General features: G+C 55.6%; 1 protein-coding gene across 10 annotated transcripts in view; it reads left to right on the top strand.

Annotated features, from left to right (window-relative positions):
• Nucleotides 1-13,435, top strand: part of PPP6R2 (protein phosphatase 6 regulatory subunit 2) — a 99,875-nt gene extending 86,440 nt beyond the window's left edge. For 2 of the 10 annotated variants that reach the window (XM_084808756.1, XM_084808750.1), the window contains 2 exons: nt 7,130-7,273; nt 13,211-13,435. In XM_084808756.1, the coding sequence (XP_084664882.1) occupies nt 7,130-7,273; nt 13,211-13,262 (196 nt within the window). In that variant the 3' untranslated portion in view covers nt 13,263-13,435. Of the gene's footprint in view, nt 1-6,302; nt 6,961-7,129; nt 7,274-13,210 lie in introns of those variants that run through there. The other 8 variants (XM_084808745.1, XM_084808746.1, XM_084808749.1 and 5 more) reach the window with 7 other exon arrangements.
• The last annotated feature ends 10,371 nt before the right edge of the window (nt 13,436-23,806 follow it).

Raw genomic sequence — 23,806 nt, 5'->3', positions numbered from 1 at the left:
AAAGCAAATAGCCAATGTTTTAAGGAAGCATGATGTAGTAGTAATGGGGGACTTCAATTTCCCTGATATTTGTTAGGGACAAATTCTGCAAAACATGGCCCCTCCAGGAAATTCCTGACTTGTGTGGCGGATCACTTCCTCCTACAGAAAGTAGAGGAAGGAAGTAGAGGATCGGCTATCCTTGACTTGATCCTAACCAACAAAGATGACTTGGTGGAGAAAGTAGCAGTTACAGGAACTCTGGGGGAAAGCAACCATGTTGTACTTGAGTTCTTGGTTCTAAGGGAAGCAAAATCCGAGTGTAGTCAAACACGTACCCTGGATTTTAGGAAAGATGAATTTAATAAACTCAGAACAATGATCAGTCAGGTCCCATGGCAAGCGACGCTAACGAGAAAAGGAGTCCAAGATGGGTGGGAGCTTTTAAAAAAGGAAATTCTCAAGGCACAATCACAAACCATTCCAACAAGAAGAAAAGGTGGAAGACAACAGAAGAAGCCAATGTGGCTTCACAAAAAGCTTAGGGATGACCTGAAAACAAAAAACGACACATATAGGAAGTGGAAAGAAGGCCAAGTAACAAAGGAAGAGTAGAGGCAGATAGCACAGAATTGCAGGGATGGCGTCAGGAAAGCTAAAGCTGAGAATGAGGTTAGCGAGGGATGCTAAAAACAACAAAAAGGCTTTCTTCAGCTACGTGCATAGTAAAAGGCAGAGGAAAGAAATGGTGGTTCAGCTATTAAATAAGGATGGCAAAACGATAACAGATGACAAAGAAAAGGCAGAGGTGCTCAATTCCTACTTTGGCTCAGTCTTCTCCCAAAAGAGGGTCTATGACCCCCCTGGCAAAGGCGAAGTGCAGGCTGAAGGGGCAGGATTGCAGCTTGAGATCGACAGGCATATGGTCAAGGAACACCTCATTACTTTGAATGAGTTCACATCTCCAGGGCCAGATGAACTGCATCCTAGAGTCATAAAGGAACTGGCAGAAGAACTCTCAGAACCACTGTCTATTCTCTTTGAGAAATCATGGAGGACGGGAGAAGTGCCAGATGACTGAAGGAGGGCTAATGTGTCCCTGTCTTCAGAAAGGGTAAAAAGGAGGAACCTGGGAACTACAGACCAGTCAGTCTGACATCAATCCCTGGGAAAATTCTGGAGCAGATGATAAAGGAATCCATCTGGAAGCACCTTGACAACAATGCCGTGATTACTCGAAGCCAACATGGATTTGTCAAAAACAAGTCCTGCCAGACAAATCTGATCTCATTTTTTGATCAAGTCACCTCCCTTGTAGACCGTGGGAATGCTGTAGACATCGTATACCTCGACTTCAGCAAAGCTTTCAACAAAGTCCCCCTTGATATCCTGATGCGCAAACTAGCTCAAAGTGGGCTAGATGAAACAACGATCCGGTGGATCCACAGTTGGCTACAGAATCGGACTCCAAGAGTGCTTCTCAATGGGACCGGCTCAAACTGGGGAGAGGTAACGAGCGGTGTACCGCAGGGCTCAGTCCTGGGCTCAGTGCTCTTCCACATTTGTATTAATGACTTAGAGGAGGAGGTGCAGGGAATGCTCATCAAATTTGCGGATGACACCAAATTGGGCGGGATAGCTAATACTTTGGAAGACAGAAACAAAATTCAAAGTGATCTGGATAGACTGGAGTGCTGGGCAGAAAACAACAGAATGACATTTCATAGGGATGAATGCCCAGTTCTGCACCTAGGAAAAAGAAACCAAATGCACAGTTACAAGATGGGGGATACGTGGCTTAACCACACTACAAGCGAGAAGGATCTTGGAATTGTTGTTGATCACAAGCTGAATATGAGCCATCAATGTGATGTGGCTGCAAAAAAGGCCAATGCTCCTTTGGGCTGCATTCATAGAAGCATAGCTTCCAAATTCCGGGAAGTACTAGTTCCCCTCTACTCAGCACTGGTTAGGCCTCATCTGGAGTGCTGTGTCCAGTTCTGGGCACCACACTTTAAGAAGGATGCAGACAAACTGGAGAGGGTTCAGAGGAGGGCAACAAGGATGATCAGGGTACTGGAAACAAAGCCCTACGAAGAGAGACTGAAAGCACTGGGCATGTTTAGCCTTGAGAAGAGAAGACTGAGGGGAGACATGATAGCACTCTTCACGTCTTTGAAAGGTTGTCACAGAGAAGGCGGCCAGGATCTCTTCTTGATCATCCCAGAGTGCAGAACACAGAAGAATGGGCTCAAGTGACAGGAAGCTAGATTCTGGCTGAACATCAGGAAAAACTTCCTGACTGTAAGAGCAATATGATGATGGAACCAATTACCTAGGGAGATGGTGGGCTCTCCCACACTGGAGGCCTTCAAGACGAGTCTGGACAGCCATCTGTCAGGGCTGCTCTGACTTGGATTCCTGCATTGAGCAGGGGGTTGGACTCGATGGCCTTGTAGGCCCCTTCCAACCCTACTATTCTATGATTCTGTGACACAGGGCCTTTGCACTGGGGGCCCCTTTGCTTCCTCTTGCTTCTTGAATGTTGTTTTCCAGGGCTTGATTCCCCACCCCCATTTCAGCCTCTGCTTACTGTTCTTCTGAAATCAGCAGCAGCCATTTTTTGTCAACAAGGAGAGAGTCACAGCTTCAGAGCAAAGGGGTGAGCCAGAGGCAGAATGTTTTTGGCATCCAGTATTGCTGTGTTTTCCTGCAGCACTGAGCTGCATTGATGCCAGGCCCCTGCTCAGCCCCTCTTCCCTGGTGGAGCTTCCTCTTGCGGACACTATGGGAGTTGAAGGGCTGGCTTTTTCTGCTCCCCTGAGGACAACTCCTTTCCTTCCCTTTGCAATTCCGTAAGTGACAGATGGGTCACATGCTTCTGCTCACCACTGTCTAGAAGCCATGCCATGCCACGGCAGGCAGGCAGCCAGCCCTGACTGGACAGGCAGGTACAACGCAGCAGTGTGGAAGCTACTCTCCTGTCCAGAAGGGGGTTGTTCTGCCTCTGCTGTGGTTGGGGCTGCTCTGACCTCTGTGCAGGGGTATCTGCCTGGGGATGTGCTGGCTTGCCTGTCTGTGGTGAGGAGTGGCCTCCAAGAGCCCCACAAGGGAAGAGGCCATTTTGCTCCTGCCTTCCTGGAGGAGCAAGACACACGGGAGGAAATCACCCCTCTTGCTCGACTGCAGCAACACAGATCCAGGCCAGATAGGGAACCCTTGTGCAGACAGCAGAGCCCTTCCTTGGATGAGCAGGCTTGCCAAGCCCAAGCCATCTGCTGTCGCCTTTTGCATCAAGGCAGGAATCGGGCTGTTCTGTGCTAAGCACCTTCCTAGCCTCCCAGCTCTCTTTCTTCTGTAGCAAAGTTAAATGTTGTTTTGAAGCCTTTTGAGGCAGTCTCTTGCATTAGAGCTCTGTTTCCTTCCGCTGACAACAGAAGGTTCCATCTGTTGTTGCTAGGCTGTGGCAGGTACCAGTCCAGATAAAGCTCAGCAGCTGCTCTGCTGGAGGAGGGAGGGGGACAGCGCTCGAAAATTGGGCGGGTGGGGGAGCAAAGGGAGAGGCAGGCCTCCAAGGAATCTTCCTTTGCCCAAGTCAGACCACAGCCACCTCGCTCAGTCTTGCCTGCACTGAGCACCAGCAGCGGTCTAGGCAAGAGTCTTTCCCAGCCCTGCCTGGGGATGCTGCCAGGCGTTGACCCTGCAGCCCTTGGCATGTAAGGCGGGTGCTCTCCCACTATGACACTGGCTGGAGAACTCATACCGGGGTTTCCCAACTCAATCTGTCCTGCGCTCTTCCTCGGAGTCAGAGTGTGTCTCTCTCTGGTAGGCTCCGTCCGCTTCCTTTGGAAGTGAACTTGTCAAAAGAGTGACTTACCAAGTTGATTTAACTGGTGTATGGTGGCGAGGTCAAAGGGTCAAAGACCCTTTGACCTAGGAAGGCTACTGGTCAGAGCAAGTTGGGCCGCCTTCATACAAAAGGCCCCCCGCCTTCTGTTTTTTTAAATTGTCTGCTCTAACTCCTTGGGGGTGGGCCATAGGCCTACTTGCGAATTTGCCATCCCCAGTGCAATTAAAGGTGCCCTGGGAATTTCCTTGGGGAGACCCTGGCTGCCTACAATCAGAAGGGGGCTGGAGGGGCCCTCTGGTAACTAGCACTCACTGGTCCCCCTTCCCTCTTACTCTTTGGGAAGTAAAAAAGCCGTGCCTCCTCCTGGGAGGGGAAGGATCCCCATTGGGGTCACGCTCACATGCAGGACACCTCACAGTAACGGCTTGTCTAGCAGGTTGTGTGTGGCAACACGGCTGCCTTGCTCATGTCCCTCCCTTCTCGGAGGCGCCCAACAGAAGAGCAGCGGAGGTAGTCCATCGCCGCTCAGCGCTCCGGCACAGCAGCTTCTGTGCTCGTGTGCTGCAGAGGCCCTTTCCCTCGCGGACTGGGGCTGCTACCTCAGGAGCGAGGCCTGATCCCTGGGAAGGCGGGGCTCCTGTCCCAAGAGCCACCTGGCTCTGGGCGGGCAGCACCAAGAGGCGCGGTTGAGCAGGCTGGAAGTGGGGGGAGGGGCTGCATTTTTGGGGCAAAGGGACTGCGCCCTGATCCCGAAGGCCCGGCTTCTGCCCTCGCGGCCTGGGTGGGACAGCGCTGCTGCTGACAAAGCTGCTTCTGCCTGGAGGAGCGTGCAGCGGTTGCTGCTCCAGATGGTTGCTTAGCCAGGAAAGGGCCCTCCGGGGGCAAAGTGTCTCCCGGGAAGTGAAGAAATGGCCGATTCTGGGACGGGCACCTGGCCACATGGCACCTCATGTTCTTTGACCGTGGTGAGGCCCAGCTGCAGAAGCAGGGAGAGAGAGCACCCAGTGTCCCCAGTGGTGTAGGGGAGCTTGGGTGGCTGGCGTCACCACTCAGAACATGTCTTCCAGGTGAGGCCCACAATTGGCTCATAGGAGACGTGCCGGCCAGAAGCCCCAAGGATGGCCAGGCCCTCTCCTGCCCATGGCAGAGGGGCTGTGTTTAGAACTCTCGCTGAAGCAACGGGGCCTGCAGGCTGGGGTGGGGGGTGGCTGCTTGCTCTGCCTGGGCCCTGGCCGGTTCTCCAGCTGGCCGTTGGACTGGCTGCTCTGGGCCCTGGTGACGCAGGACTTTTCTGCCCCGGGCGCTGGAGGGCAGCCCTCTTGCACGGCTGGCTTGAGCACAGCGCTGCCGCTATGTATGCAGCGGGGCAGGCCACCTTTCAGGCCCTGAGGGTGGTGGGCTGGGGGCTGCAGCCTCCCCCCTGTGCCCTCACCCCACATCTCAGTGCACAGGGACAGGGAGATTTCAGCCTTCCTCCTCTGGCCGCGGTGGAGGGAGGGGGCGGCTGTAGCCTGTCCTCCTCAGCTATCTGCATCGGGTTGTCAGGAGGCGGGCAGGCTGAAGGCTCTGCTCAGCTGGCTGGTGTGGGCCCGTGCGGGCTGCCCCCATCTGCAATCCAGTCCCTGAGCGTTTGAGCTCTGGGCCTCTCTGTGTCGGCTGCCCTCTCCTTGCGCGCACAGCGCAGGTTTGCTTAGCAGTCATGGTCTTCCGGGACGCCTCGTTCAGAGCAGAGGACTCTTCCTCTTCCGTCTGCCCTCTGGCCGATTCCCTCCCTGGGAGCTGAAGTGGCACCTGAGCAGAGCCCCTGGCAGCTCGTGCAGCGCTCCTGCAGCCTGGGGCCCCGAGGAGGGAACTCCCCTGTTGGGACCCCTGCTTTGCTGGGGGACGGAGGACAAGCTCTGGCAATTCAGGGGAGGCTCACGGAAGCAGGCAAGTGGCTTGCTGACACACGGCCCTCTGCCCGCTGTGGCCGCTCTGCCTCAGACCCCCCCTCTACGCACACGTTGCCCTTGGACCCACTTGGGAGAGCCGAGAGCAGCGCTGGGGCTCCCGTTTCTCCTGCCTGCCCGCCCTGTGTTACTTCCAAAGGCTGCTTCAGCCCCTCCGCCAGCCTGCCGAGGCGACCTCCTGGGAGCCAGGCCCAGATCCCGGACATTTGTGCTGCCTCCCTGTGGAGCTGCAGGGCCAGGACTGAGCGTGTGGGTCGTCGAGTGGGGCCAGGGCCAATGCTCAAGGGTGAGGGGCCTCTGGGAAAAGGGGGGGCTTTGGGGTCCATGGCAAGGGTCACGCACCCACTCACATGGCACACACACAGTCTTTCCCCTTCCAGCAACTAGGAAGAGGAGGGTGAGAGCAGGGCTGTCGGGCCCCGAGGCAGGTGTCCAGGGGGATTGAGCAAGCTGATGGACCCGCTCTTCTCTTCCCTGAGCAGGGGGTCAGCATTCACTGCGTGCAGAGGCTGACTCACTCGCAGTATGCTCTGCTTTCCCCTTCGCAGCCCCGAGGCCGTTTCCAACAACCTGCTTCAACAGGAGACCTTTCGGATTTCCTCCTCCCGCCCCTTCCCCTGCCGCAAAGAGATGGTGGAGAGGAGATTTTCCTGCACAAGGCAAGGGGAGGCTTTTCTCTGTAAGAGCAGAGGAGGAGCCGTGGGCAGGCACCTGTCAACTGGCAGGAAACCCACAGCATCCCCAATCCCCCACCCCCCGTTGTCTGTTCCTGGCCTTCTGCAAGGGGAGGCCCCAGTTCCCTCTTTGCATGGCGACGGCCGTTGCCTGGAGCAGCTTTTGGGCAGACCTAAGCAAATGGGGGGGCAGGGGGAGGGGGTTCCACACAGGCGCCAACTTGGTGGCAAAGGCTGTTTGCTGGAGAGGGGGGAGATGGGGGCAGGTAGCTCTGGGGCCCCCTACTGCCCCCAGACCAAACTGCTTCTGAGGCTCCTGGGCAGGTTTGCTGGCGAGATCTGGACATTTCTTCTCCTCCTGCCAGCCCCTGGGTGCCTGCCTGATTCGCCCACAAGCGTGGCTTCTCCGCCCTGAATGGCCTCGGTTTGGGGGCACCTCCTCGATGGTGCTGCCACGGCAGTCGGTTGGCCCTGCCTCTTCTCCATGGGGGGCTTCAACCCCTCCTCTCAGGCGTCGGTGCCATGTCGGTGAGCCTGAGGGGGGCGCTGTGGGGCGGGGCCCTCGTTCCCAGGTGTGTTTCGTAGGCAGTGCTGGATCTGTTTCCCTTCGTAGAGCAGCTTTATGCAGCCCCTCAGCTGACATTTTAACTTGAGCTTTGGTTCTCCTCCCTCCGCAGCAGCAGTGACTCAGTGGCTGTGGACAAGCTGGCCAGCATCCCCGAGGGTGCGCCCGCCGAGCTCCTGGACAGCAGCTACCCCCAGTGCCGGGATGGTCTCCCGTGTCCTGCTGCTGCAGTCGCTCCGGAAGCCCGGGGAGACCGGTGAGTGGCGCGGAGCGGCAGCCTGTGCCTCCGCACACTGCTGTGCCCCAGCAGGCCGTCCCTTCGGGGCTGCCCTTTGCTGGGGCTGCATCTGGGCAGACTGAGCCCCCATGCGCCTCGCACCTTGAGTCGTGGGGGTGGGATCTGGGTCTCAGTGGCTCGCCAGCCCGAAAAGGAGCAAACCCACAGCAGCCGTGGTGGCACTTCTCTCCTGGTCTGTGTATGGCTGGGGGATCTTGTGAAAAGCTCTGGATGTCTCCCTGAGCCGCTGCGCTTTGGTTCCTGTGACTTGCTCGCTGCTGCCCTGTTGCCCTTCGAAGCAGAGCCTCAAGCGTGGGTCTTGCTGGGTTCCCTGAAAGGAACACGGAGATCTCCAGAGGCACCCCGCATGTGGCACTCTGCCCCCCACGCTGGCACGGGGCTAGGGCGGGTGCCTGCAGTGCTGTTGCTGTTCCTCTCGGCTCAGCAGGTGGGGAGGCGCCCGGGGTCTCAGGACTCAGCGTGCGAAGAAGCCTGTGGGATGGCAACGGGCGCGCTCCCAGACAGGGGGCCTGGCCTGGCCTGGCCTGCCCTGCCCTGCCGGGGTCCTGGCTCCACAGCACTGGCCAGCCTGACAGGCCTCCTGCCCCGGTTGCTCCTGCTGATGCTCCCCCACCCCTTTGGGAGCCACGACTCGCACCCGTCTTTCGTTGCATCTCCTTTAGTTCAAGTAACGCTCAGTGAAGCAGTGCTGCTCAGACCCTGATGGATATGTGTAGCTTTAAATGGTACAATGTAAATCCATGATAAATAGCTGTGGAATGGCCAGCCTGGGCAGTGTGGTGGCTGGAGGGAGGGTTGGATGGATGAGGCTGGCCTGGGCCCCGTGTGGTCCTGGGCCCCGTGTGGTCCTGGGCCCCAAGCCTCTCGCGGTGGGGCGGTGCAGATCCTCCCCACGTGGCTCCGTGGAGTGAAGGTGGGGCCCATCTGGAAGGAAGGCTGCGGCCCACCCTTGCACCCGGCCCGTTTTCCAGAGGACCCCTGAGCTCAGCTGCTGGTAAGGCTGGATGGTGCAGGCTGCGGCCGGATCAGCTTGGAAAGGCTCTGCTTAAGCCGGAGTGCAGGCGCGGGTGGCTTTATGCCCTCCCCGTGAGGAGCTCCATGCGTACTTCCTGCGCCTGCAGCACAACAGGCGCTCGCATTGCGGGCTGCTTGCAAGAGGACGAGCAGATGACCATCTGGATCGGCCTCCTGCTCCTGGTATATGGTGGCGCACCGGTCGGGAGGGTGCTGCAGAGAGCTACGGCACTCCCTTGTGCTCCCGCACTCACCCGGCTTCCCTCAGACCACTCCTTAAGTCCTGCCAGAGGCCATTGGTCTGACCCAGCAGGACCCTTCTTCCTTTCTTCCTCCGTGCTGTTGCATAGCTCTGTGAAGCTGCTGAGAGGCATTCTGGGCCTTGGGATTTGGTGCCATCTGTGTGCTGGCGCACCCAGTTCTCTCCCTCCTTCCCAGCCGGAGGCTATGGAGGCCTCAGCCATTGTCTGGGCACAGGGATGGAGTGGGCATGGGCTAACAAGCTGAGGCTTAATCCAGGCCAGGCAGAAGTACTGTTGGTTAGTAGAAATGCTGAAATGTTGAGCTCCCTCTAACGTGGCCTCTTCTGCAGTTTGGGCGCTCCTGGATCTGGCCTTGATTTGGTGTTTCTGGATGGGCACAGAGTGCTTTTGCCCAGCTGTGGCTGGTGAGCCACCCCACCCCTTCCTGGGAAAAGCAGTTCTTGTCACCTACACATACTGTAACTACATTCAGATTATACTGTCAGGGCCAGAAATATTGGAACAAGGATAACTGTTTTGGCAGTTGGCCTCTGAACACCACCACATTGAAGTTGAAAGGAAACACACCCAGATGGGAGCAAAGTCAGGACTTTCAGCTGTAATTCAAGGGGCTTGACAAAAGTAGAGCACTAACCACTCAGGAAGGACAGCCAGTGCCATACACACAGCCCCATCATTGGTGGCTCATAAGTAATGAGTTGAATGGCTGACAAGCACCTGCATGGCCAGGTGTGGCCTGTTTCCTGGGTGCCCTATGACCAGTCAAGCAGATGAAAGGCCTGGAGGTGGTTCTGAGTGTTACATTTGCATTTGGTAGCTGTTCACTGGAACTCCCAACATGAGGTCCAAAGAGGTGTCCATGCGAGTGAAGGAGGCCATCATTAGGATGAGAAAACAACATAAACCCATCAGAGAGATAGCAAAAACATTGGGAGTGGCCAACACAACAATTTGGAACATCCTGAGAAAGGAGGAATTAACTGGCAAGCTCGGCAACAGCAAAAGGCCTGGCAGACTACAGAAGGCAACTGAAGTGGATGACCGCAGAATTCTGCTCATGGTGAAGAGGAACCCTTTCACAACATCTAGACAGGTCAACAATGCTCTTGTGGAGGTAGGCATGTCATTGCCAACATCTACAATCAAGACACGGCTTTATGAATGTAAATACAGAGGCTTCACAACAAGGTGCAAACCACTGGTAATGCCCAAGAACAGACAGGCCAGATTAGCCTTTGCCAGCAAACACCTAAAAAAGCCTACCCAGTTCTGGAACAAGATTCTTTGGACTGATGAAACCAAGATTAACTTGTACCAGAATGATGGGAAGAGAAAAGTATGGAGAAGGAAAGGAGCAGCTCATGATCCAAAGCATACCACCTCATCTGTCAAACATGGTGGAGGCAGTGTTATGGCATGGGCATGTATGGCTGCCAATGGAGCTGGGTCACTGGTGTTTATGGATGACCTGACTGCTGATAAAAGCAGCAGGATGAATTCTGAAGCGTATCGGGCTATACTTTCTGCCCAGATTCAGCCGAATGCTGCCAAAGTGTTAGGATGCTGCTTCATATTGCAGATGGATGTATGACCCAAAACGTACAGCAAAAGCTACCCAAGAGTTTCTCAAGGCAAAGAAGAGGGATGGCCAAGTCAGTCACCTGATCTCAACCCAACAGAGCATGCTTTTCACTTTCTGAAGACAAGACTGAAGGCAGAAAGACCCACAAACAAGCCGCAGCTGAAGGTAGCTGCAGTAAAGGCCTGGCAAAGCATCTCGAGGGAGGAAACTCAGCATTTGCTCATTTCCATGGGTTCCAGACTTCAGGCAGTCATTGACTGCAAAGGATTTTCATCCAGGTATTAAAGGCGATCCTTAAGTTTGAAATGATTTTGGTTTGTTCCATTACTTATGAGCCACCAATAATGGGTGTGTGTGTAGGCCACTGGCTGTCCTCCCTGAATGGTTAGTGTTCCACTTTTGTCAAGCCCCTTGAATTACAGCTGGAAGTCCTGGCTTCGCTCCCATCTGGGTGTGTTTCCTTTCAACTTTAGTGTGGTGGTGTACAGAGGCCAACTGCCTAAACAGTTATCCTTGTTCCGATATTTGTGGCCCTGACTGTAATTGCTGCAATGCATCATTTGAAAAGGGCCTGGAAACTGCAGCTGGTGCAAAATGTAGAAGCCAGGCTAATTTCTAGTGCTGAGTAGGCAACTGCAGGAGGTCCGGGGGCCATTTCACCCCCTGTCCCCCCCACCCCAGGCTGGACACACATTCTTGCACGTGCCAAAAAAGTTAATATAAATAAAAGGTGTTTGTAGCACTATGAAGCACTGAAAAGGTCAAGTTTAGCTAAATTTGGCCTTCTTGGTGCTCCACAGAATCATAGGATAGTAGGGTTGGAAGGGGCCTACAAGGCCATCGAGTCCAACCCCCTGCTCAGTGTAGGAATCCAAGTCAGAGCATCCCTGACAAATGGCTGTCCAGCCTCATCTTGAAGGCCTCCAGTGTGGGAGATCCCCCCACCTCCCTAGGTCATGGGTTCCACTGCCGTATTGCTCTAACAGTCAGGAAGTTTTTCCTGATGTTCAGCTGGAATCTGGTTTCCTGTCACTTGAGCCCATTCTTCCGTGTCCTGCACTCTGGGATGATCAAGAAGAGATCCTGGCCGCCTTCTCTGTGACAACCTTTCAAGTACTTGAAGAGTGCTATCATATCTCCCTTCAGTCTTCTCTTCTCAAGGCTAAACATGCCCAGTTCTTTCAGTCTCTCATGGGGCTTTGTTTCCAGTCCCCTAATCATCTTCGTTGCACTCCTCTGAACCCTCTCCAGTTTGTCTGCATCCTTCTTAAAGTGTGGTGCCCAGAACTGGACACAGTACTCCAGATGAGGCCTTACCAGTGCTGAGTAGAGGGGAAGTAGTACTTTCCAGGATTTGGAAGTTATGCTTCTATGAATGCAGCCAAAATAGCATTTGCCTTATTTGCAGTCATATCACATTGTTGGCTCATCTTCAGCTTGTGATCGACAACAATTTCAAGATCCTTCTCGCTTGTAGTGTCGTTGAGCCACGTATCCCCCATCTTGTAGCTGTGCATTTGGTTTCTTTTTCCTAGGCGCAGAACTTGGCATTTATCCCTGTTAAATTTCATTCTGTTATTTTCAGCCCAGTGCTCCAGCCTATCAAGATCACTTTGAATTCTGTATCTGTCTTCCAGGGTATTAGCTATCCTGCCCAATTTGGTGTCATCTGCAAATCTGATCAGCATTCCCTGCACCTCCTTCTCCAAGTCATTAATACAAATGTGGAAGAGCACTGGGCCCAGGACTGAGCCCTGCGGTACCCCGCTCGTTACCTCTCCCCAGTTTGAGCGGATCCCATTGATAAGGACTGTTTGAGTCCGATTCTGTAGCGAACTGTGGTTCCACCTGATAGTTGTTTCATGTAGCCCACTTTGAGCTGGTTTTCTAATCAGGATACCAGGGGGCACTTTGTCAAAGGCTTTGCTGAAGTCGAGGTATATGATGTCTACAGCATTCCCATGGTCTACAAGGGAGGTGACCTGATCAAAAAATGAGATCAGATTCGTCTGGCAGGAATTGTTCTTGACAAATCCATGTTAGCTTCGAGTAATCACTGCATTGTTTTCAAGGTGCTTACAGGTTGATTGCTTTATAATCTGCTCCAGAATTCTCCCAGGGATTGATGCTAGACTGACTGGACTGTAGTTGTCAGTGTCAGCCCCCTGGTTGTGGAACTCCTTCCTCCTCCAGGCATTTAAATTTTTTTATTCCTCCAGGCGTTTATTGTGCCTTTTTGGATCTATTTTATTTTTGTTTATTTTAGCCTTTTAATGTTCTCTAGTTTCAATTTCAAGGTTTTAATTGTTGTGAACTGCCCTCAGGGTTCCTTTTATGTCCAAGACGAGGTGCATCGATGTTTCCAAAAACAAACTTCCTCAGGAGGCCACCTTGAATTCACTTCAGTCACCTGATTGCTTTGAGATGATGAAGTTCCTGGGTTGAGGGTTAGATTTCATATGTTAAGTGCTGATTGGTTTACATGTATATTGCATAGGACAATTGATTTTGTATGCTGCCTGGAGTAGATGTCTGCTCAGGTTGTCTGCCAGCAAAACAGGGTTTGACAAGGTCCGATTCCTACCGAGTGGAGTGGCCCTTTGCCCCCAATGTCGCTGGCTGGATTCCAAGGACGTTGTGTCTCCTGCAAGCTGCTTTTCCCTCTCAGCTTGTAGTGAACTTGGTAGATTATCTGAGAGCATTTAAAATCCTGATATTCTCTCTCATGGCACGAAGAATCACAGAATAGGTTAAAACCAATAGGGAAGGCTGCCACACAAAAAGCAAGAGATGAGGAGGGGTATAAAGCCAGCCGGGGCCTCCCCCTATTGCTTTTAGCATGCAGTAGGCAGGCACCCCCCTCCCCAAAGGCAGACGCCCTTCAGAAATCCCTTGCAAACCCTTTCCTCATCCTCTCACTTGCCTGAAAGCGGGGGGCGGGGGGGTAATGTAGGCGGCTGCTCCAGGGCAGTGTAAAAGAGCCCTCCCTTGGCAAGAGCCCTCACCTCTCTGTCTGGTCTGTTTCCATCTCTGCAGGAAAGAGGAGCTTCTGCCAGGAGCTGAAGCCACGCAGAACGGTCCGGCTTGATGGAGCGGAGGACCCTCAAAATGTCTAACCCAGACTGGGCTGCCTCCTCTGAGTGACGCAGCTTTGCACTCTGGACAGTTTAATTTTATTTTAATAAATGCTGCATTGATGAGAGAGATGGCATTTAAGAGCCACGGTGCCATTTCAACATTGCTGCTCTATTCTGAAAGGTATCTACGTTGTTGAAATGTGGCATTGGTCAGTTGTCATCCAGGTGTCATCACCGTTGTCCTGCCTCCCCTCCCTGACGGAAGCCTCCGGCCAGCCTTGCAGTGTGATCTCTGCCCCCTTTTTTGTTTTGCTTGGGGGAGGAGGGTCCGATGCCCTCGTCCTCTTGCATCCAGGATCCAGCTTCTTTTCAGGAAGGCAGAAGACTGCCACGCGGACAGTGCCCCAGGCATCGTGGAACGAGACCTCCAGGTGGAGCTGGAGCTGGACAGCTGTTGGCGTAGCAATAATGCCTCATCAGAAACATTTGCTGGTGAGATGAGGCAGAAGGGGAGGTGCGTGGAGAGGCGGGCAGGCAGGCTGGCCCCTGGAGCCCGTGGCCTCGAGGCAGGAACTTTTGGCCGCCTCACTGTTTCAGGGAAAGAGGCACCTTTGGGTGTTGCCACGCAGTCTCGCCCTCTTTTTCCCTTCCTTCCGAAGCCATCACTGCTAGCCCAGTGCCAGGTGTCCCTGGCACTCAGGTTTGGAGCAGGCAAAGAAAAGAGGAGAGGGGCCACCCCAAAGAACATCTGGATCCGTGGCCAGCCATCTCGTGGGATCAGATGGGCTCTTGGAGCCTCATGCCTTGTCCAGGTTGAGATGGATTCTTTTTCTATTCCCTTTTCCTTTGTAGAAGTTTTTAATGGATGCAGGAACTGCAACACTTAGCACTTTGGATCTAATGCCCGCCTTGGAGGCTGGAGGAGACGGCATCAGGCGGGAGCCATGTGGCGACTGCCTGGCGGCAAGTCTGCTGCAGAGGGGAGATGCTCCCAAGGACGAGCCTCGGCCCAAGCTCAGCCGGAAGTGGCTTCTCTGCCTGGGGACAGTGCCCTTCCTGCTGGCCTCCACCCCTGCGCCCTGGTGGGGAGCTGCCTTGGGCCTGGAGGCCAAGGGTGAGACTGTCTTACCTGGCAACGCCTCCCTGGAGACTTGCTGGCTGCTGCCAGCCAGGCCAAGCGGAATCCTCCAGGCCCTTGCGAAAGAGCAGGCAGCTCTTGGAGCTTCTCGGTCGGCTTCAGGGGGAGGGGGAGATAGCAGCAAAACGGCTGGCCCAGCTGCTGCCCAGAGAGGGAGACATCTGCCGCTGCCACCCCCCCGCTTGCTTTTAGAAATGCTCATGCCTGTGGTGTCACTTGCTGTTGTGCACATGGAATGTGTCCCGTGAAGCCAAAGCTGAGGGCTGCTGATCCTGTCACTTGGGCCAGCTGGGTGTGGCCTCCATTCTTCCAGGCCAGCTGCGGCGCGACTTTGGCGAAGGCTGCCTCCTTTGCGTTTCGCTGGCCGTGAGAATGGCGCCTTCTGTGGCTGCATCAGGCTGGCCTTCCCTGCAGCTCAGCAGCAGCCGGCCGAGGGGTAAAGGCCCCTGGAAACAAAGCATGGCCTTGATGGAAAGCCCGGCCGTGGCAGCCCTGGCAACACGGGGTACTGCGCTGGTCATGGAGAAGGCTGCGGTGTTGTTGGGAAGGGAGCCTTAGGAGGGCTGCTGAAATGGTCAGGCATTTAGGCCTCCTTTCATTTAGAAAGCGGGGGGGTGGTGAGACATGATAGAGCCGCCTTACCCAGCCGGGTGCCCTCCAGGAGTTTTGGGGAGGCTGCCCGCTAGAGGCTTATCAAAGGATGTGTGGTGTGAAGGGCGGAGGTTGAGGTTTGTCACCCTCTGGTATAACACCAGAAATGGGGCTCACCTGTGAACTAGATGGGCAGCCGAGTCAAGACACACAAGGACGCCCTCCACGTCATGAGTAGTGAACTTGTGCAAGTCACCGCCGGGGGGAGGGGGGTGACGCAGTGGCCACTAGCAGCTCATACCAGGCAAACGGGGGATGAGCCACGGGGACCCAGTGGCACCTCTGTGTCCCGTGCAGGCAGGCGTGCTCTCCATGGCACCAGGGCATGGGGGCAGTGCTGGCTGCTTCATGGATGCCCTGATGTGTGGGCCGCCCAGAGGCCTGTGGCTGCCTGGACACTCTCAGCAGGCTGACCTAGGTGGGCCCTTGGTCTGACCCAGCAAAGCCGTTTCTGTGTTTGCCCCGTCAGGGCAGCCGCTGCTGGCAGAGGACACTGCAGGGCTTGTCGGCGTCCAGGGCTGCCTTTTAAGAAAGAGACAGGGCAGAGAAACGAGTGCATGCTCGCGTGGTGCTCCGGAGGGAGGTTTTCCTAGCACGGGTCTCCTGCCCGACCTTCCTGCCCTTCCTCCAATCTGCTCCCCATCCAGGCTGGGCTGTGGCTCTCCTCTGCTAGTGGGGCCCCAGCAGACATTGATTGTCGTGGAGGGAGGGCCGCTGTGCAGCGTCTTGTAAATGCTGCACACTCAGTAAAAGCATTTTGCTGCCATTTTGATCAGCTCAAACCGCTCCAAGGAATTCTTAGAGAATCATAGAGTAGTAGGGTTGGTAGGGGCCTGTAAGACCATCGAGTCCAACCCCCTGCTCAGTGCAGGAATCCATCTGGGTATAAAACATGCACTTTGCTGAGATGTATTTGCCAGCTATCAAGACTGCGAGTTTCTGTTTTGCCTTTGCCATGTGTGGCTGGCGGAAGATGTGGCTAGTGGTCTGCAGGGATCCAAGGTCCCCGTGGCTGCAGTCCTGGGCATGAGGCCCATTGGGCTCAGCGCGGCATCCTCTTGAGTCGACGAGAGTGGGACGGGGCTGGGAGTGTGGTGCAGGCCGAAGGCTCGCCCGAGGGCTTTTGCCCACACCTCCGTTCCAGAAACTGGCACAGAAGCCCGTAGCTGCTCAGAGCACAACCCAAAGGGCGCGCGATAAACTCCTTGGGACGGCCTTTCCCAGCTGGTGCCCTCCAGACACTTGGGCTGCATAGCCAGTGGCCAGGGATGATGGGAGTTGTAGTCATCTGCGTCCTGGAATGAAACAAGGTGATTGGTGTGGCAGGTTAGCCCTTCTGCAGCAAAGAGCTGGCCCTTCCCTCCGCTGGACTTCCCTTCTGTTTGGGGGACTCCTGGCCTGGGGCACCCCAGAAATTCCTGCCCCCCACGTGCTGCCAGGCCTGGTTTTCAGCTCTGAGCTCCAGGTGCTTTGAAACCTGAATAGTATGTGAACCCTGGGCGTCTCGGTCTTCTGGTTGCAAATTTGTGGATTCATTGATGTTCCCGCATCAGCACCTTCAATGAGCAATATGTCCTCAGGGGCAGGGAGTGAAAGGAGAATATTTTTCTCCAAGGCCCTACTCCTCTTGGGGAATGGCAGTCAGCGTGGAAGGCCCAGTGCTTGGGGCGGGGGGGGGGGGCTTCCCCCAAAGTCACGCTTCCCCTCAGCTCCCTGGCAGAGTTTGGGTTGGTAGCTTCACAAAGGCAACAGCAGCCCCGGCCCCCCGCACTTCCCTGCCTTTCCCCAGTCCTGTGTGGTGGGCTCATGTTTGGAGGGCTGCTTGGCAGCCCCTGAGCAGCCTGTCTTCCTAGTGAGAACGGGGGGTGGAGGCTGGACCCCGAAGGAGTGACTGGTGCTCAGAGCAGCCTCCCGTGGCCGGAGAGGGAAGGAGCAAGTCTGCGGCTCTGGTGCCCGTGCTGGCATGCCCGCAGGAGGAGCGTGGGAGAGCCTTGGCTGGGCAAAAGGTCACCCCACCCCCACCCCGGGGCAGAGGGCGTGCAGGCTTGTCCCTGAGTCACGGAGGCCGATTTCCCACCCCACGTGCGCCTTTCTGGACTGCTTGGAGAAGGCAGCAGTCCAAGGGCGGGCATCCCCTCCCCAAGGTGGGCATAGCTCCGGCTGCTCTTTCCCTGCGCCAGGAGGCCAGTTCCCTTTCTTCCAAGCAGTCCCCGCGTGAGAGCGTTTCTTCCTGACATGCGCCCTGCCGTTCTGCCTTCAGCACCCAGGGTTGCTGCTTGGCAAGGGCTGCGGGAGATCCCTGCCCCACTAGAGGGTGCTGCCAACTGTGCCCGTGCTCTAGATGGCCATCTCCCTCCAGACAGTGGCCAGGCCCCAGGCCTAGGCTTGTCCTGTGGACCCCTGTCTTGCTCAGCTCCCAGCTCCAGGCCTTGCACCGTCAGGAACCACCGATTCCAACCAGGCGGGTGGCCTCCTCTCGCTCTGTGTGGAGTGTGGCTCCCCACCCCCAACAAAAGCGGTGCCAAGGAGGGAGGTGCACCCTGTGAGGACAGTGTCAGGGCCCGGCTTCAGCAGCGCAGCGGGCCTCGTGGGTTACGGCCAGGATGTGATGAGGCGGCGCCCGGCAGGGCCGGGGCCTGTTCAGCCTCCGGAATGTTGGCGTCTGCGAGCGCGTCTCTGCCAGTGTCCTCGGAGCCAAGCCAGGGGAGCCGCCCGACTCCCTGTCCGCCGCTGGTCTAGGGAGGCGGGGAGCTGGCCGTGAGGGCCTGGCAGAGGAGGGGCGGGTGTGCAGAAGGGCCGCCCAGGTGGAAGCGTCGCTGCTGGAGGGCTGAGCAGTGCCGCCCTGCCCGGAAAGAGGCCCTGCTGAGAGGCCAAGAGCCCTTGTCCGGAGGGGCGTCTCGCCGTCGGGCCTCCCCTTCCAAGCTGACGCAGAGGCGGAGAGCCTTTGCTGGGAACGTCTCGTCGACTTTGCCCAAGGCCGCCTCCCGTTGGATCCATCGTCGTCTGGGCTTCCGGAGGCACTCTGCCCGTGGACTCTCCCTTCACTGGAACTTTGGGCTGCTGAAGACTTGCCATGGAAAGGACTGTGAGGCTTTTCCTGGACTGGGACGCTCGTTTCTGTGGACAGTGTGTCTTCGCTTGTCATCAGCTCAGCGTGCTGGCAGGCCGGGTTTGGTCTCTGACCTCTGGGCTTTCCTCTGCCTGGCCGCGTGCCGCGTGGCGTCACCCATGAGGGAGCGGTGGCGCGGAACTCCCTGTGTGTCTGGGTTCGTCCTCCCCTTGCTTGTGATGGGCCTCGACCATGTGGCCTGGAGGCATCAACAGAAGAGCCACGGTTGGGCTCCATGGGAGTGGTTTTGGGTAGGCCTTTCAAGAGCCTGTCCCTGGATTGCCTGATGGGGTCCTTCCAGGGATCATTCCCATTCCGTGTCCGGGGTTGGAACCCCATGTATGGATTGCCTGGGTTAGGTGCGCCAGGAATCCCGGTCTCTTCCCCCGTGCTCAGAACCGTGGAGATGGCAACGGGGAAGCCCCAGTGACGAGGGTCTCGGCCACGGTGGTCGTGCTGAGCCTCGGACTGCTCTGGAATTGCATGGGCCTATAGCTGCTCACCATCAGCTGTGTGATTTCTGAAGAGCGTGACCCGTAAGCTTTCGCCGCAGGATTCCCTGCGATGAAGATGCCTCGCTGACTTGGGTGTCCGGTGTCGGGCGGCCTGAGCGTGTGCGCTGGGGGGAATTGAGAAACCTGACAGGACGTTCCCAGCAAAGGCTGTCGGCCTCTGTGTCAGGTTGGAAGGGGAGGCCTGACGGTAAGACGCCCCCTCCGGACAAGGGCTCTTGGCCTCTCAGCAAGGCCTCTTTCCGGGCAGGGCGGCACTGCACAGCCCTCCAGCAGCGACACTTCCACCTGGGCGGCCCTTCTGCACACCCGCCCCACCTCTGCCAGGCCCTCACGGCCAGCTCCCTGCCGGCCAAGGCCAGACCAGCGGCGGACAGGGGGTCGGGCGGCTCCCCTGGCTCGGCTCTGAGGACACTGGCAGAGATGCGCTCGCACAGACGCCGACATTCCTGGCCATAACCCACGAGGCTGGCTGCGGTGCTGTAGCTGGGCCCTGAGAGGGAGCCAATTTCCTTAACTAAAGGTGCCGCTGCAGGAAGGCGGGGTGGCTGCATTCCTGTAGCTGCTTTCCTCAGGAAGATGGGTGAGCTGGTGGCCACCGATCAGCGTTGCAGAGAGAAGAGGAGCTTGTCCAGAGAGCTCTACCATACTTCCTTTTGGCTCAGAGATTTCCACACCTATCCGACTACTGCCCCTAGGACTGCTGGTCTTGCAGGTAGCTCCTACTAGCCCTGGGAAGCCTTTCCTGATACTCTTTGATGGGCCGCTCAAATCACAGTGGCAGGGCATTGTCAGAATTCTGGCCCAGATGGTTCCCTTCAGATGTTGCACACATTATGAAGGCCCGAGAGCCCCAAGAATGGGCAGTTGGGGCTCTCGGGGGTGGTTAAGGTGTCCCTGATGAGCTGAATGATACCGGCATCGTCCGTGTGCACGCTTAGGGCGTCAGCTGTCATGTCTATCTGCAGGTGCACTCCTGTAGTACTGAGTACCTGGGCCTGAGTACCTGGGCTCTTGCCTCAGCAGAGGACAGGTTGCTAAGGTTCCCCACCCCATTGGCTGAGTCCTCACAGGACACTGCCGTTTGGAGCCTGATGCCTTCTTGCAAATGCAGCTGTGGGCATAACTTAAGGGACGTGGCTTTGGGATGAAGTTGTTGGCACCAAGGCAACGAACCAGTACCAAAGACAAATAGAAAACAATTTCCCACACCAAAGAGGCCCGATCTTCCTTTCAACCCTTCAAGCAAGGATACAAGCCCAGAAGGCATGAGTGCCCTCTCAGAAGAAGTCAAGATTGCCCTCAGCCCAGTCTTGCCCCTCTGAGCCCCCCTGTTCTTGGGAGTGGGGAAGGGCAGACAGTGACGACCATCTCTGGGCCATGAACCACCTCACTGGTTTTGAATGTTACACCTTGGGATTATGTTCCTTCCCAAGAGAGAAGTTTGCAGGATCCCCAAGGGCTAGGAAGACAGCTGGATTACCAGCCACTTTGAGTGCCAGATCAAATAAATAGAAACATCTGGATTATCCAGGAGAGGGAGGTTGCGTTGCCCTCTTGGAGGTCATGCTGGAGATTTCCGGCTTTGTGTGCCCTGTTGGGAGCCAAAAGGCAACATACAAATGTTTCTGTAAATATTTTCTTCACATTGTTAGGGAAGAATGGTGATATTAGGGCCATTTTACCTCCAAAGCTAAACGGCTACCTTTCCAAGGAAATTTTTGACATGGGCGTGCTGTGATCTACACCTTGGGAGTGACTGGTCCCTGGGCTCATCTGTCCACCCACCTCTCGGAGGCCTTCATGCACCAGCTTGCGGCACTTCTCTCACCACGGGAAGAGCGCCAGCGCAGATCGGCTTTTTTGGCTGACAGCAGCTCCCAGGCTGCAGCCTCTTTTGCATGCCTTCCCATTGCCTGGGTGGCCTTGCTGCCAACTGGATTGTGGCCCATACGCCGTCAGAGATCCCTGGTGAGCCAGGAGTAGCGTTCCTGTTGCCTATCACAGTCCCTCAATTTCCAACAAGAACAGGCTCCTTTCAGAGGAATGAACCACATAGATGACATGAAGCGGCATGAAGGCAACTGCTTGAAGGGAACTCCAGCATCCAACATTGGGATGTGTACTGCCTCTGGCCGTGGAGGCTCAGTCAAGCCGTCATGGCTGCTGATAGACATGCACTTGATAGACGTGAATTTGCTGATAGACAAATTCTCCATGAATTTGGCCATGGGTGTGTGTGTGTGTGTTTGGGGGGGGGGGCACAGAGCCCTCCTGCACAGCCTTGTCTCCTGGGGTTCTTGGCACTTTCCCTCCTCCCCAGGCACTCAGGACAGGAGGGGAGGAGGTTAACAGCCAGCCTTTCCCCCCATGCCAGACTTGTTTCAGGAACAGGACTCCCAAGTGAGTCTGCCCCCCACCCCACCCCTTAAATATCGCATGGAAGCTGAAGCTCAAATATTTTGGCCACCTAATGCGAAGAGAAAACTCCCTGGAAAAGACCCTGGTGCTGGGAAAGACTGAAGGCAAAAGGAGAAGGGGACGGCAGAGGATGAGATGGCTGGATAGCATCACCGATGCGATGAATATGGACTTGAGCACACTCCGGGAGAGAGCGCAGGACAGGAAGGCCTGGCGTGCTATGGTCCACGGGGTCACGAAGAGTCGGACACGACTTAGCGACTGAACAACAAAGTCGCGTCTCCAGGGCGGACAGGACTGCATTGGTGGGGGGGGGGGAGGCGGCAGCAGGGCCTGCAGTGGCTCCCCCACTTTCCCTCGTGCAGTGGCTCCCCCGGGTTGTAGCTGCCTGGGAGGTGGGAAACAAATAGGACCCCCCCCCCCTTTAAGCCATCTCCTGTCCATCACCACATCGTTGACAGGGAATGCCAGAAATTGTGATGCAAATGACTTCCATGAAATTAAAGGACTGGTGGATTGAGGAATTCCAACAAAGTCTGTCCCTCGAGAAGACCCCCTGAAGGGAACTTACTTGAAAATTCTGGTGCACAAGACATTCTGAGTGAATGCTGACATCAGGATGTGGTCAGAGAGCATTCTTGCCCACAAACCTGTGCTTGTGCGGGCAGAGCTAGCGCACACACACCCTGGCACATCCCCTCGCAACTCCTGTTGGATCTGTTCTCATTCATCTGTTGATAGCTGACACATTTTGCTGTTGCATCATCTTTCGTTTTTGAGAGAAGGGGTGGGATGTCACCTTAATTTGGAGTAGGAAACCCCCTTTCCAGGAAACCCGCGTTGTCACTGCTGCCTGTTTCCCCAGGAAGAGAGGCATCCCAGTGGTGAAGAAAGATGCGCTTTTGCCACATCTCTGGATAAAGTCACGCTGTGCAAATGTTTGCCTTGATTTGGTCTAACATTTCTCTCTGTGGGAACTTGAAATTTGAGAGAACACAATATGCTTCCCCCTATTTTCTGTGGGAAAGGATGTGGCGTACCACATGGCCAGCTTGGCCATGTGCCGCCCTCATGCTCCGTGCAGGGCCGTGGTGGGCCAGTGGCTGCAGCAGGCGAGCCTTCGGGGAAGAGCTGCAGGAGCCCCCCTGCTGCCACCGCCCATGTAGTTGCAGTCAGGGGCCTGCTGGTTCCTTGCCAATGAGAAAGACAGTTGCATTGCATTCTGGGGGTCAGTGCCATGAAGTCTCCCTTCCTGACCATACTCGCCCACCTGCCTGTAGGAAGCTCTTGGTATCCCCAAAGGGTGACGGGGGTGGGATCCAGACGGAGGCACAGCTTTGCTAGTGTCACATGCCACATCTGTAGTGTCCCAGAGGGGGGGATCCTCTCTCGCCAGTTCATGGGACTTCTGTCCCTGCCTGACAGCCCTTCCTAGAACTGCATGGGATCCGTATGGCCCTCCTGGCCTTTGGGCCGCAGCGTTGGCTTGTTTCTGGAAAAGCAAATGTTGCTGGCTAGCAGAGTACTGATTGCTTAGCTTGAAGAAGCACACAGGTGGACTGCTCTGCTTTGCCTTGGGTTCACCTCTACCTTGTAGCATTTCTCCTGCAAATGACAATACTTGGGTGGCTGATGAATTGCCAGGGTGCAGGCAGCAGCACTTGCTTGGTATGATTTCGCTGGTAGCATGGATAGGATGGGCACATTAGGCACTCGAGCAGCTAGCCCTGCTGAAGTGCTATGCCAGGGGCCGGCAAGCAATGGCTTGGGCTGTGTTATATCCCTTTAGGGCTGGTAACTTGTTGCCCTCCAGAACTTTGGGTATACAACTTCCATCAGCTTTAGCCAGTATAGTCAATGCTCAGGGGTGGTGTGAGTTATAGGTCAAAACTTGTGGAGGGCCACAAGTTGCCTGCCATGTTTTATAGCATGGGTTGCTGCAGAAGAAAACCCCATTTTTTTCTAGTTAATAGTACACCTCATCCGTAGCACATGGATGAAAACCAATTACATGACTTTGTGGTTTGATTTATTGAATCACATGTCTTCACCTGACTGCCCCCACCCAGCTCACTGCAAAGAATAAAAACAGTTGAATAGCTGAGGCATCCAATCCAGCACATTTCTGATGTCCCTCCCAAAAAACCCAGTCTGCTCATCCTTGTCATGAAACGTGGAGAAAGCTATCCGTTGCTGCTGGTCCTGAAGCCTCGATACTGCCCTCGGTACCGGAGGCAATGTGCCTATGTGCAGCAGCTGCTGGGGCGCGTGGTCAGGGGTGTCCTGTTGCGCTCCTCGTTGATGGCTGGCCACAGGGTGAACAGAATGCTGGACCACAGGGACCCTTAGCTGGATTCAGCATCAGGCCTCTCCTTATGCTCTTAATGTCTGAAAAGGGGGAGGCCAGTTGTGCCAAATGGTCCTGAGACCCCTGCTGTTCTGCGCGTAAGCACAAGGCCAGGCCACGGCCAACTCTCCTCCAACAACAGTCTGCTTAGCAGGGCCCATCTCATTTCTGTATTAGACATGGTTAGCGATTGCAGCCCAAGCAGTAATCCAGTATGGCTGACAAGTTGGATGGACGTTAGCAATTAATTAGCTGGTGGACGGTAACATAACTTTGCTCACAGTGTATGTATTTTGCCTTGCAGTAAACCCTGTAAATGTCTGGGGTATCTTCTCGGCAGAAGAAAGAAGGCATATAAATGGCTCTTGCTTAGGCCT

Source organism: Heloderma suspectum, chromosome 7 (genome assembly GCF_057233095.1).
Source record: "Heloderma suspectum isolate Gila_16-S chromosome 7, 16-S_ref, whole genome shotgun sequence".
Taxonomy (NCBI): Eukaryota; Metazoa; Chordata; class Lepidosauria; order Squamata; family Helodermatidae; genus Heloderma; species Heloderma suspectum.
This window is presented reverse-complemented; position numbering and strand designations above follow the sequence as displayed.